Here is a 14,960-nt window from a genome sequence, read left to right as displayed (position 1 = left end):
CTCAAGTAAATATTGTATGCATTAAGGAAGATGATAGAGCCGCGTGGCTTGAACAGATTCGTGCTATTTAAACGCAACGATGATTTTCCAGTCGAGGCTCCGGTCTAAATTAAACGCACCTTCTTCGTTGCAATTTCGCGGAAGAGGGGCTCTTTTGTATCGATAAGAGATTACCGTTTCCAAGATCGCGTATGTTGATTCTATAGCGCGTGGTTGCGTAGGATTGGAAATCGGTTCTATAAACACATGCTAGTCAAAGTTAAATACTATCCGTAGCGATAATATATTTTTACTGTAATAAAGGGGACTACCGTATGCAGATCGATAGCCGAGCACACGTCGTTCCGTTAAAAAACATTTTTACGGCAAATTTCGTACACTCGCGACGTTATATTTGTCGAACTTTGATTGGAAGAACATCTTCCGAATCCTTTCTTTATTTCATTTGATTTTAATCCTAGCGTAGACCTAATATCGTACAAAAAATTAACAGGAGCGTAGACGAGTAGTATCTTCGTCCAAGATATTTTATACGTTAAATTCGTGATCGCAATCCCTCCATGCGTTTAAAGGAAGTTGTGAAACATGTCCAGGATTGCTCCAAGCCGGAGCCAGGTGTGCCAGCTGTCGATTCGCGAACAACCATATCTAAAAATTTACTAAACGGTATATTAATTACGAATAGCGAGTAATGTTCTCGAGGGTATTATATACATGCTCTTGTTTATCATTTTTGTATATAAAATTAGTGTGGCATTAACGTACCGAAATTATCTTTATTTCGCGATGAAAGGGAATCGCCGGCAAGGACGATTGTGTTTTACCTGTACATACGAAAGATAATCGAACGAGGGGATGCGGGGGAAGAGAGGGAGGGCCTGTACCGCGATTAAATCTACTCGAACACGTCGTTTGAAGCCATTATCGCGTTCGCGATTGATTTCAGTCGCGTCGTAATTGCACGTTCGACGGCGCAATAATTGATTCGCGGGGGGTTTAATGGCGGGTGTTACGTATCGTGTCGTCGTCGGGGATTTTTAAACGCTTCACCGGCACACGCAAACATACAAGTGTCACGATATACGTAAACTTTAATACCGTTCTATTATGCATGTATACATACACTTTGCATCCGATTCGGAGAGAGGAGAAGACTATCGTCACGAATCGGCATTTCCAGACGAGCAATTTGTCGAATGAAAGCGCTCTCTCTCTCTCTCTCTCTCTCTCTCTCTCTCTCTTTCTCTCGATGCATCGTAGAAATTACAGATAAAAATGAGAAACGCAAGGGTGCGAAATACCGTGTCTTTTCGTGTTTTAGTCCTTAGCACAATAGTACAATGGGTCCCGAAGTATTTAATCCTGGAGTACAGGAATTTCAAATTGTTTATCCGAATAATTTGGCTGGCGGTTCGCCTGTACCTTGGGCGTAGCAGAAAAATTCTAAAAAAAAAATGATATCATTTTGTATAATAAACTACTCGTTCGTAGATTGTAATTAAGTAATAGATCTGCGAATCAATCGATGCGATTGTGCTGAAGAGTGTCGAGAGAATATCGCGTCAGGTGTATATGCGGGGATACTTGTATAGGCTTACACTGTTATTGCTAAATTAGCTACGCTGATAAAACAATATTACCGAGAAAAATCGCATAGAAGTAATCCGAACAAAGCGAATATTGTAATACGACTAAACACACAGGGATTGTTCCGATAAATAAATATAGAAAGGGAGAAATATTCCAAGGTACAGACGAGCGAAAATGACGAATAAATTCGTCTTCCCTGGTTGAACAGGTTGAATACACGGTGTCTCTGTCTGTTGCATTTTACGTGTGCAATATAATTAGCAACGTGTTAAATTGACCCAATTTGGTCTATGACAAAAGAACTATCGTACTTAAAAACACTTTTCTTTTCTGCTTAACCGACAGCATCGAACCGCGAAGTCTCGTGTATATGTACATATGTATTTCCGTAGACAAGTCCATAGATCGCACGACGATCGCGTATCATCAAAATGAAAAAGGATAAAGAAACGCCAGAACAGATTGCTCGTACACGAAAGTCATTCCGAGCGAGCTGGTAATCGTTTCGCGTGCGATGAAACACCGTGCCATCTTTCATTCAGCTGTTATTACTTCGATCTATCTTGAATTTAGTATGGGTGAAACCATAGACGTGTACTTAAAAAAAAAAAGTGAAAGAGATAACAAGTGAGAATTCTACTATTTAGGTGATAAGGGGGTATGAGCACAGAAATAAAGAGAAGAACAGTGTTGGATATCCGTTTACTTTGACAATCTGTTCTCAAGAAACAAAAGGAAAGCGAATTTTCGGTTGAATGCGCATTAAAAAAAATATTTCCGGCGAACCGGTGCAATCGTGCAGTCTCGTTGTTTCGCGAATGAAACGCGAGAGAAAACAAATCCAAGATACTGTTTATATAAAATTTTTATAGGAAGCCAATCGTAAAAAATCGGCTTTCGAGGGTAGAAACAGTATTTTCGAAGGTCGAATACGGGAAGGTCTGTTATCGAGAATCACGAGAGTAAATATATACACAAATGCCGCGTTTATTTTCAAAATCCCAATTAGTTATATAAATTGTCGCGTATAATGAGATTCTTCGACGGGGAGGATCGTAACGATATTCGATGATATTCGAATAATATAAGCGACCGGGCTATTTCACGATATCTCACGTTAGAACGCATTTCATCGGGGAGAATGGAGGGGAAGGAAAATTCGATCGATTACTTTAAAGAGAAACTAGAAGTTTTTTATAATCAAGGTAAGCGGGTGTGTGTGAATGAGCGAGAATGATTAAGAAAAAAAAAAATCATTATTATGGTATGTGCGTAAGTAAATTATAAAAGGAACTCATACACAGTTTGTAGCGATTCGAGTCACCGATTTATTAAGAAAGTAGACGAAATAAAAAATTAAAAGTATTCAATCCTGTATTTATTTCTCCAGTCGTCTCCTCTTCCGAAGTTGCGGACATTGAAATTGAAACACGCGAATGAAAGGGATCGCAACGAACGTTCTTAAGAAAAAACGGCAGGTTGCGTAACAAAAAAAGTTCGATTTATTTGTCCGTAACGTATATTAAAACAGATGTATAATATAATATCGACAGAGCCAATAAAATCTACGATCGCGGTGTTCATTTTCTTTTTCTTTCGTGTGTATATATATGTATATGTATATATACATACATACATACATATATATACATATATACTTTCTTTACATTTAACTATATTTTTATTACAGATATACCTCACAAAAATACAATTCATTTTTTTTTTTGTTTCTGTTTTATAACATTCCTTATTCTTTACGGGAGCAGCGTGAGTAATAAAAATATCGTTCCACGAATTTAATCGTTCATCGCGTACAACGTGAACGTCCTCTTTATTATTTGTTCGTTTATCTCTTTTTCCTGTTCTCTTGTTTGAATACGTATTTATATGTTTTTTTATCATCACATGTTGCCCGTTCGCTTGGAAAAGCAAACCGTTACGTTCGAAAACAGATTTCTTCTTTTGTACACGATAAATAAATTATACAAACACAGTGAATTCTCTCTTCTTCCTCGATCGTGCGAAAAGTTAAAATTGGCGACAATCGACGATCCAGATTCCTCGATTTTATGTACGCAGATGTATGTAATACGTATGTGTATATACGTATTAACAATGTCAGGAATAAAAAGTACTTGTTTTCTTTTCTCTACGTATATAAAGAAAGAAATACATACGTTGTTAAGAATGAACGTCTGTTTACAGAACCATACGTATACTGTATCCAGTGTATGTGTGTGTGTGTCTCTGTGTTGCGTAGTGTTAGCGTGTTCGGTGTATATGTATACTTTCGCTCTTCCGTGCTGCATATACTTACATACGTATATAATTAGACTGTGTATTTTTTTCGTTTACTTTCTGGCACAAAAGTTAGTATTACCGTACGGTAGATCTGTACAAAAATAAATTAGCAGCATTTAAGCGATAAATCTTGATGAATATGCTCGACGTTCGAGGAAATTTACTTTCCCCGCGTTCTGTTTCTAATCCTCCCACAAACGCGCTCGAGCAACGCTCTTCGTTCAATTCAACTTGTTTTTCTTCGAACCGCGCGTCCCTCTACGGCCCCTAATTGCACATTTAACAATTTGTTCAGTTTCGTTAACCATGTATGCGTTTACATTTTTTTTTTACATTGTATATATTCTAAGATTTTCTATAAAAAATGAAGTTTTGTCGCCTGGCGGATCCAACGACCGTACGATCCCGCGGATACGCAAAGTGTTTTGACGAAAGTTTGAACGTGTCGTAAATGCAATTACTTTTAAATTGGAAATTTTCCATCGTATCGATTCGAGTTTCCACGGATTACACGATTTCTCGCTTTTCGCGAATCGTACGGTCAATGTTACCCTAAAATCTCCTATAAAAAATAACAGAATAAGCTTCGCTACGTTATGTAAATGTACGGTAGCAGTATGACCTTACGTCGCAATCAAATACGGCAACAATTGATCGGTCCTAGTCACTAAACATAAAATATGATCCACAGTCGCTCTTCGTTGATACTTAAACATCAAAAAACTTTCCTACAATTCGCTGCTTTATACTTTGACAAATTATCCAAGTCAATGTAAAAACGAAGAAATCAACAAGTATAAAATGTACTGTGATATTCGAATATTAACGAGGAGTATCTCGATGTTTAGCAGCTTGTGCAAAAATTGGGATCTCGTTTGGAGATGGAAATTATAGTAATTAACTCTCAGCGTCGGATCGACTAGCAATTTTACACTCCCTAAGAATTCGTACTTACAACGAAACGAACGAGAAAAGATAAAAAGTCGAAACTAATTAGCATCGAGCGTAACGAGCAAGTTAATAGAACGTTCGATGCCTCGTTTTCTTTAACGATATTGAAACACTACGACTATGCTACTTTTTTTTTTTGGCTCGAATAACCGAGACTACGGACGTTAAATATCGTACAAATTTCGCGACAACTATCCGGTGGCATGTAATTTGGGTATTCGAGAGTGTTGTTTCTTGTGATTTAATCGAGAATACCATCGATGGTACCGTTCTCCAGGCGTTTAAATCCCCGTGTATTCAATGGCACTTGCGCTGTAAAGCTTACAACGGTTTTACGTATATGGTACACAACAAGTACGTAATGCCTTTAAGACTTTGTACGTTGTTCAATTTCATACTGTTAGAAATCAAATATCTTTGGCTTCGAAGCGTCTTATATCTCTCATTATTCTTTCCTCCGCTCGAAAATATATCATCTCTTGAAGCTCAATGAAAATATTCTTGCGAAGATATTACACGGTGCTCCTTTCTTGCATTAATATATCTTTGTTGGTGTTTTCGTACTTAGACATTTCCGAACCTCTTTCCTCTTTTTTTTTTTTTTTTTTTTTTTTGTTTTTTTGGATGCGGTATACATGCATAGACATCTTTTTTAAATCGTCTTGGTCAGTCTCTATATGTACATGTTAAGAACGTATGATATTTTGTGGATATTTCTTACTTAAGACACAACAGTACTCCGATCTGCGGTGCAGGGAAGAGGTTTTTAATCGTTTAAAGTTTTACGAGGGAATCGACGATCCCTAAGGTAGCGCTTGAAAAAAATTATAATTGTCTTCCCTGGTGGATTTCACTGGTTCGTTAAATAAAGGCGGAATCTGTCGGCGTCAATATTCGTGAATCGATATCGAATAAAATTATGGTACAGCTAGCTAGATACAACTAGTATCGTTCTCTTTATATGGTGCAAAAGCGAAACTATACTCGAGACGATTAAATTAAAACGCATAAATATTGCACGCTTCTAAAATTACTACTAGGTTCATATCTCCGCACAGTTCGATACGTTGCTCTATTAAAAGTGATAATAAAACCCGTCAGTGAGCGACACTAATAGAACAATCTCTGTACCCGCTAAGATGCTACAACTTAAGAAATTTATAAAGAAGAAGAGAATGAAAGGACGGTCGTAAAAAGCAAAGTACAAAACGTATCCAGGGTTTGAAGAACACCTTTTTTACAGGCATCGTAATTACCCTTGCTTCTATAACTATTCAAGACTAGACCTAGAATTGGCTATTACACAATACTGTAACCCTATCTTCGTTTTATTTTCTGTTATCTCCTAGTATAATAATCTATTAGAATATATTCAATTAATGAATAACAACTGCTCTTTAAACTCTATTAACAATAAGAATAATTCTTTTCACTCTCTTCGTAGGCCAATACGTATTAGATATGCAGCTATAAAATAAAGTGCAAAATAGTCTTATCTTCTTTTTCCTTACTCTTACGGGTTTCGATAACAGTCTTCAAACTCAAACATGCGTGTCTGTTTCGTTTAACTATTATCGCAATATATCCTCTCGATCGATATATCAAAAGAGACATTTTTCTTTTTTTAATACAGAACTATTCGCGATTAAAAGAAATGCGAATCACGAATGCTTAATAGTTGTCGCGTGTAACAATCGATTAGAAATGCATCGGGAATAGTAAACGGAACGTTTCGAAAAACTCGTTTCATCGATGCAATTTATCTCGTGCATTTAATTACGACACGACCGGATCAAACGAATCTATCGAAATATTCATTTAGTATCCGATTTACTGCCGATCGTTACTGGTAACAGTTACGAAATACTTTAATGCAACGATACCCGTTCTTCGAAGGCTTTAGATTTTCTATTTGCGCCTCGGCGGCATCTCCTAACAATGGAACGTGATGAGAAACATACCGATCGCGCACGAACTGGAATATACATATATTATTAGGCTGTCTACGAGAAGCGGCGTAGAGCGTTAGATGGCTCTGTGAAAAAGGCACGAGATAACAAACTAGCTAAACAGCCCTCGTAACAATTTTGTTGAGTACCTCGTTAATTCGTGAAAGAAAATGCTGAGAAACTGTTTGCGAAGTTTACTGTTCTCAATAGCTACGATGAGAGATGGAAATAGATTTCCACTGTCGAAATTTTATTAACGGTATCATAGTTGAGCGAACAGTGATGCCTGCGACTCCGTAATCTTATTAATTTGACGCCTTTCAATAGCCGACTACTCGTTTGGAAAAATCTTCTCGAAAGATTAGAGGCAGAGGCATTACTATCGTTCTTCGTTGATCGCGAACCTAACGTTCTCTGACCATTGGAAATACGATTGCTCTCCCTATCGAATGTACTATGATTACAACGGTCAACCTACACAGGATATGTAATCATGAATTTGTTAAGAAAATTTACAGGTAGAAAAGGAAGATACATGATTCACGACGATCTCTCGAGCCAAATTGTGTGCAGCGAACAAAACGGAAGAAAAGCCACCACGTGTATCCCACGAATATATTCTATCTCTGTAACCTGTAATGCGACGATTTAGCAAATGCGATAAAACCGATGGACGTAGGAATCTTTTCGTCTCGTCTGTTTGAAATGTATCCGTGATTTCGCGTTTGTCTGTCTCTAGGATTCCCAAAACGGCATTCGACACAGCTTGTCTATGTGTACCGGGCTCGAGGCTCTGGTAGCTGGAGCGGTTCTACTACGAGGTACAAAACTCCTTAAGGGTATTTTGCTAAGTCCCTGATTATGATTCACGTCCAAGGTTGAATACCGCCTGAGGGCCCTGCCGAGGCGTTCGCTTGGCACGTAATCGACCACTTCTAAGCTGTGGCATTTCAAATTGGGTTTAATATCCTTCGTGTCCGTCTGCTTTAAGCTAAAGTTCGCCGAGTGTCGTTTAGTCCTATCTAGCGTGCATTTCGCGTGCACCAGCTTCGGCTTATCCTTCTCCAACACCAACGAGTTTCGTTTCATCTTCTCGTCCATCGATCTTTCTTGATTGACAAACCCGAACCTCGTTCTAACCAGAGACCCGAGATACATCGACGAATCCTTTGCGTCCAGTTGTTGATCATCTTTCCCCAGTCTTAACCCGTCCTCGTAGTCGATCGAGGTCCTGAGATCCTTCGGCTGGTGGTTAGTTCCGTTCGTTCTACGTTTCATGTCGTCCTCGTACTCGATCGACGAGTTTCTCTTCGGCTTTCCCTTATCGAAACTCGCTGAATGCCGCTTAGTCCTATCCAGCGCGCACTTTGACTGCAAAATCTTCGGCTTGTCCTTATCCAATATCAGCGAGTTACGTTTAATCTTCTCCTCTATCGATCGCTCCTGATTCACACCGAACCCGAATCTCGACCTCATCATCGGCCCGATGTACACCGTGTCCTTTTTGCCCAACTGTTGACTCTCCTTCACCAATCTCATGTCATCTTCGCAGTCCATCGATGTCCTTCCGTTGTTCGATTGATCGGCACCGTTGGTTCTCCGTTTCATGCAATCCTCGTACTCGACGGACGAATTCCTCTTGGGTTTCCCTTTCTCGAAGTTCATGCCGACGCTACGCGAACGGTCGAAATTGAACGAACCCCTTCTCTTTCCGAATACCGAATCCTGCAGGTGCGGTATCTTCGACATGCTTTGCGAAGAGAATTGCGCAGGTATCCGGATACCGGCGTCCACGAGGAACTCGTCGTCCGACAGCATCACCGGTATTTCCGGCATCGAGCTACAGGGCCAACAAGAGTTATAGTGAGCCGCTTTGGTCAGTGCTCTGAGCATAGCCAGATTAGGAGCACTGGAAAACGTTCTCGCAGTGGCAGTGTCCTTGCTAGCGATGTTAGTGGAGAATTCACGCGCATAGTCTCGTGTTAGTAGGGAGTTTTGCTGCGACTTTCGTCGATTTTCTCTCATGAACGCCAGGAAAACGGATGTAGCGTAGTCGGACGGGGGACAAGAATGGACATTGTTCTCCTCCTCGTAGTTGCACTCGCACGAATCCGGCCATACTATCAACGGCAACGAGGCCAATTTCGAGCGATTTTGTTGCATCTTTTGCATCAGAAAATCGTGACATGGCCCACTCTCAAAGTTAGCATGGGTCGTACTAGCATTCGAGTTAGTATGACCTAGTCTTTCCCAAGGATGTGTTAGTTGAATTCTGTTAGACGTAAAGCGTGCAGAACTTTACATTAGACTTTTACTGAAAATGTTAGCGAACTAATAAAACGATCACGTTTAACTCTATTTCCCGTCAAGACCCAAAATCGTTAGACATGCTTCGATCGAATGTCACGGTTATGTTTTCGATAGATTCTAAATTCGTAATATCGTATAATTAATATTGCTGAACTAATACGTTAGTATTATGCTGGAATGCAGTAAAATGAATTGAAAGTTTGCGTACCTTCCTCTTGTTCCTTCGCTCGAGTGACGAGGTGATCCACTACCTTCTGTAACACGTCACGCGCATTTAATGATTGTTTCTTTTTCTTCGAGCTGTTAACAATTTTAGTACACCTTACCCTTTGATGATGTCGGCGGTCTGGAAATGATGAAATACATATTAAATTAATCGATGATGGAAATTAACAATGTTTGAATCTAAAGATTACAATTAGAACAGAGACACGACTTACATTGTTTTCCCTGGATTATCCGGTGGTCGTCGCCATGCACCTACAACCGTAATATTTTAATTGCGATAAAAGATGTTTGTCTGAAAAACAACAGTATATATTATTACGATTGGTATACTATAAAGTACCCTTTTTCATTGCAGTCCCTCCGGACGAAGATTTTCCAGGCGTCAGTCCTGACAATCTTTTCTCTTCTTCTAATTTCCTAGTATCCTCGATATCTTGCTTCGTATGTTTACTCGCTGGCTGCGATAAGATACATATCTCAATAAGAAAAATACTTTGCGGCATAAAACTTACGTGTGCTTATCATCACTTACAGTTTGGCCATCGTATTTAAGTTTCATCTCGTTCAATTTCCGCACAACAGTTGCTAACACGGCAATTACGTCTCTGTCCTTTTCGCTGTTCATTAAATGTCCTATAGTCGTCTCTAACGCCGTTAACAATTTTTTATCCGTCGGTATCCATAACAGGCCTTTCAATTGAGGCAACAGGGAAACTACTTTAATCCTAATGTTGGCTACAGGATCCTCAGCCATGTTCAATAAAACGTTGAAAAAGTGTTCCTTGAAATATACGGAAGAGAAAATTTCTAAGGCCTCTACCATCATACGAACAAACATCATTCTCACGTAACAGTCGGGACTGTTAGCCAGCTCTGTGTATAACCTGCTTCGAAGTTCTACCCTTTGAGTAGGTTTCATGTTATAACGTAAAAGGAAAAGGTATAACGTTCCCGCGGCAAGACGTACAGGTATTGGCCTCTAAAATTTATAAACAAAATTATTCTTTTATATTCCCCGAGCGTATTAAGCATAACGATATTATTTTTTAAAACTTACAGCGTGTAATATTCTGAAAAAAACCATTGGCACAAAATTTGAATATATAAAATCGCTTGGAAAGTATTTGACTATTATTTCGAGCTGTGAATGCATTAATACCGCTAGTCTCCAATTACGTGTAGATGATATTTCTACTTCACATATTATTAATGCTCTGCCAATTTCCATCAGAGTAGAGTCCTGCGTTCGACGAATAACGTTATGCGAATTAACCGAACGCGTTTAACAACATGCAACGTGAAAAAGATCTACAAACCATCCTATCTACTCCGATAGTTTGACTTTCGGCTAAACAATCAAGCAGTAATCCTATGTGAGGAACTAAACCTTGTAGAACTTCCTTCGAATCATCCTTTAATAATTTTATTAGGTCTAATTTTATTCGACCGCTCTTTGGACCCAATATCTTAGCCACCTACGCGTACAATTTCCATATAATATTTCGTGTCGATGCGTAGAAAAGAATAATACCGCTTACTTCATGAATTCCACTTGCTACAGTTCTTCTAACCATGTAATAGTGATCGTTCACCAACGCGTTAAACGTAAGAAGTAACGCGTCCGTATCGTCCGACGAATTTGACACAAAAAGAAACATTGCGGGTAGATTAAAAGCGCAACACCTTCTGCATTCCATATATTTCTCATCTTCGGCTGGATTACTAGTCATCTAAGGTAACACAGGCATAATGCAGAAAGAATGTAACTTAAGCCCTACGATTTTCGCTTGAATTCTTTTCGCATACGTATACTCACAAACAGAAGGTGAGGTTTGGACTCTTTTTTCATCGAGACAATACCCATTTGCGCAAGTTGTTGAAAATATTTTAAAAACCATGCTTTTTCCGTGGGTAATAAGCATTCTAAAATATTTAATAGATATCATTTTTTCGAAAGGTACGAGAATAAAAGTCCAAAAAGAAAGAGGATCCTACTTTCCAAACCAAGTACGAGCTTTCCAAACTCCTGGGCAATAATGCATATCACATTATCGTCCGATTTCATTGCATTCTCACATAATTTTTTAACAAGTGGCACTATGGTAGTTTTTATTGTATCTGTAAAGACGATAGCAAGAAATTTAATCTCGATTTTAATTGTATTCGTCGAAATTAGCAATATACGTCGCTACTAGAAACTTGGAATGCTTAATGAATAATGCACAACTAGTCATCAAGCATACCTTCTTGAAGATGAGGTAGCAAGTACACTATTGTCTGTACAGAGGTGCATCTTACATTGCTTTCTTCGTCGCTTGCTAATTCTACGAGAGACGGTAACAAAGCAGGTTTTACAGACTCAGCACCAAGGCCTTCGGCAACAAAACGTAGCTGCAAGCAGATACTAGCTCGTACTTCGCTATTTACATCCTGACAGAGGGAATGTACCGTTGGTAGAACTTCCTTCTGTATCCTGACAAAAATTTCAATACGTATACTTTATTTAATGACTCTATCGAGAAACGAGACTATCTTCAGTACTTCCCGCGCGTCTAATTTTTCGTTCGTAAACTGGTACCCCCAACGAGTAAAGTTGTCAATCGTCATGGAAAGACAAAACATACTCACATAGCAGAATCAAATCTTGTACAAATTTTTCCTAGTAACCTGCTGCACGTTACCCTGGAGTAGATAGGTTGTGATAATTGTCCTTTCATTATAGTCAATGGAAGAATCTGTACGATTTTATTTCTATTATTGTTAAATCGATATTGCAATCTTATTAGATTTAAATAATATTTAAGTTTTGTTAGATAATAATATATATATATATATATATATATATATATATATATCGTTGAAGCTGTGTCAAATAAATAGCAACCATTTGCAATAAATGAATTTTGACAGAGTACTTGATGCTTAGTCTAGCATGGAGTAATAAAATAAATTAATTTCATTACTAATTTACTACAAGTTCAATATAATGTAATCACACGTACACTACATAAACAATACATTTGCTCCTCTAATTAGTAATGTTTCCTAGATACCAATTTCTAAAATTGTCTATACGAACCTGCAATCTTATGACTTCTACCGGCAGTAACTCTATCACATCCAGTAAGGTCTCCAGCCATGCATCACAAACGACTTTAAATGTATATATACAGTTAAATTATGTAGAGTAACATCAAATGCATGAAACTGTCGATACGGGTTGAGCTAGCAACTCTATTATACAAGCAGATAGAATTAGTTTACCTGGATCACGACTGTCAAGCGAATTTAATATACTTTGGAGGAATGTTTGACTGAAGACATTATGGCTGACAAGTTTCTGCTCTAATATTGTTTTGAACGTAGATGAGGCTGCAAGGTGAAACTCTGTAGATGCAGTAGGCAACGATTGCTGCATTTTTGGTACCACACGAGACATACATGATTGCGTGTCTGTAGCTAAGAGACTCGGTAAATTGTGTATAACACTGAGTTGTTGATAATCATCCCCTTTCCTGGAATAATCATAGACGCGTTTGAATAGTAAAAAAACAGGAAACAGCAATAGTGATAATAAAAACATCTTACTGGGGAAAGAAAAACGGAAAATCGAAAGTAATTACGGTTGTAATTATTTGTAAATTTTATTCCATTCAAATAACAAATAAACGGTTTCGTTTGTTTGGTGTAAAGATGTGGTATCGTTAACTTTATAGTAACATCGTCGTCACACTCGCGGTATTTCTCTTAAATGTATGCAACCGCCAAGGACAAGAATCTTTACATAATGTATCCTTTTGGAGCGCGTGTGTCGGTATAGTTTGCATGGGTGCAATGTTTACATGCAAACGTACAGTCGCATCGTATCGAATTTGGCGTATTTCAAAGATTCAACAAGAGTGCTATTATTAAGATCTTTTTATCGGAAAAAAGGACAACGAAGACACAACCAACAATGCTGTCAAATTATCCGATAACCTAAACCTCGAAGTTGTATAATCCGTAAGTAGGGTCCGACAGAACATTGTTTGCGAGTTACTCGTAAGTACGTAGAATGTCATTTCTTACGAGTGACTGTCTTTAAAGGACTATAATTAGCGACGGTTAGACGACAGGACAGTACACTCCTTGAACGACGCCGCGTTATTTTTAGGAATCGTGTATAGGTTTGTACGAAAGAGAAATACAGCAGGGAAAGAAATGAAATACAGTCTGATCGCGAACACGCGTTTCTCTGGCTAGAAAACTCTAAACTACCACTGTCCAATTTTACTCACAGGTCTAGTACGCTCTCGTACGGAGCTTTATCTTCCTCTTGCAACATTTTTCACGCGCATTTTATTTAACGATAACACTGATTAGCGTAGCGACCGACCGATTGATTCCCGTACGTGGTCGACGATACACGCGTACGCACTCTCCTGACGCATTTGACGCAAGAAAAACAACACGACGGAACGTGGATGACAACTAAACTGGGCTCCAACTCTAAGGTATCGATTATATCTGACTTGTCGTACGAGACGGCGAGCATACCCGAACTGCATCGGAATTGTCCGAGCGCTGCCTACGTGCGTTCCTCGACGGAGCATACGTAACAACACAGTGTCGCGCGTAATACAATAGCGTGATGCGTTTGATCAGGAGTCGATGTTGTGTAATCAACAAACCTATGGAGTCACCTAGCAATTTTCGCGCATTGATGCATATCGGTTCTGGGAGTGTCCTTTACATAATTCCAAGAAAATAAATACCGCGTATAGATGGGACTTTATCGTTCGCTTGCTAGAAATCTCGAAAGATGATTCGACCGCGATCAAGATGCCTGCCTCCCCATACAGTTATGTATAACGTACGAATTTAGTTTTCTCTTCTTATTTATAACATAATAAACGTTGTTCGAAGCTGTTGTTTCCACGTAACACAGCGTACCTATTGTACACGCGACAGTAAGAAAGATTTTCATTTCTCTAACCGTTATTTAGCTTCGTATAAAATTAATTGATCACGCGACCCCGTCTTGATACGATAAGCGCGCGAGGATTACGTAGTTTGATTCGATGCTTTGTACGGTGAATTGTCGAGGCAGTGTGCGCGAAATTGCTATTATTACAAAGCCTCAAGGATACTACGGCTTTGCGAAGATCACGCAACCCGTGAATAACTCGTAACAACGAAGTCACCGGAGTGAGTAAACTGTTTTGTCGATATTGGTACGAACGAACAATAAACGATTCGTTACGCGCACGTCCCTTCACTTACGATAAAAGATGAATCGCTCTGTCCATGGGCCGTTTTTCCAAATTAGGATCCAGACTGTGCTTTCGCAGTTGCTCTTCATTCTAGGAATGCACGTACAGGTTATGGAATGGACCAATTATTTCCAGCGATTCAAATTGTTCTAATACGTACTCTTATGTCTGGTATAGGTTTATCCAATTGGAGGCTAGCAAACTCCTCGTAGTTCATAGTCGGTTCGTGTTGCATTTTACAATGATCGGTCTTGTAACACTATTTATTTGAAACAATTTACCGAAACGGGAAACGCTTGTTCGAGTGGCATTCGAGCGAAAGTAACGTGAAAAAAAAAAAAACACGACTATTCGATCATTTTAAAGAATGCCATTTGAT

At 38.9% G+C, this 14,960-nt stretch overlaps 1 protein-coding gene across 4 annotated transcripts; it reads right to left on the bottom strand.

The window, feature by feature from the left end:
* Window positions 1–3,103: 3,103 nt before the first annotated feature.
* Window positions 3,104–13,803, bottom strand: LOC122398227 (serine/threonine-protein phosphatase 4 regulatory subunit 4-like). 4 transcript variants are annotated; one of them, XM_043397924.1, is made up of 16 exons: window positions 13,607–13,803; window positions 12,594–12,844; window positions 12,409–12,482; window positions 11,958–12,064; window positions 11,573–11,802; window positions 11,325–11,447; window positions 11,146–11,252; window positions 10,868–11,059; window positions 10,646–10,804; window positions 10,387–10,569; window positions 9,862–10,308; window positions 9,670–9,787; window positions 9,542–9,581; window positions 9,428–9,447; window positions 9,310–9,355; window positions 3,104–9,063 (listed from the first exon to the last, which is right to left on the bottom strand). In XM_043397924.1, exons 1-16 carry the CDS (start codon window positions 13,651–13,653, stop codon window positions 7,527–7,529), a joined length of 3,681 nt encoding a protein of 1,226 aa, XP_043253859.1. In that variant the 5' UTR covers window positions 13,654–13,803; the 3' UTR covers window positions 3,104–7,526. The 4 variants fall into 4 exon arrangements, with proteins under 4 accessions (XP_043253859.1, XP_043253860.1, XP_043253862.1 ...); XM_043397927.1 differs by having other exon boundaries at window positions 3,105–8,631; XM_043397925.1 differs by lacking the exons at window positions 12,409–12,482; window positions 13,607–13,803 and having other exon boundaries at window positions 12,594–12,690.
* Between the last annotated feature and the right edge of the window lie 1,157 nt (window positions 13,804–14,960).

Source organism: Colletes gigas, unplaced genomic scaffold, assembly GCF_013123115.1.
Source record: "Colletes gigas isolate AHSC1104 unplaced genomic scaffold, ASM1312311v1 Colletes_gigas_Sc00011, whole genome shotgun sequence".
In the NCBI taxonomy this organism is placed as follows: Eukaryota; Metazoa; Arthropoda; class Insecta; order Hymenoptera; family Colletidae; genus Colletes; species Colletes gigas.
Note: the sequence above shows the minus strand (reverse complement) of the source record. Positions and strands in the feature narration are given on the sequence as shown.

Bases quoted from the DNA above. Each gene is read 5' to 3' on its own strand.
- LOC122398227 (XM_043397924.1), bottom strand. From the start codon at position 13,653: ATGTTGCAAGAGGAAGATAAAGCTCCGTACGAGAGCGTACTAGACCT. The intron at 11,060-11,145 runs GTGAGTATACGT...GTGTTACCTTAG, and splicing joins CCAAACCTCACCTTCTGTTT to ATGACTAGTAATCCAGCCGA. The intron at 9,582-9,669 runs GTACTTTATAGT...TTACGGTTGTAG, and splicing joins AGGGACTGCAATGAAAAAGG to GTGCATGGCGACGACCACCG.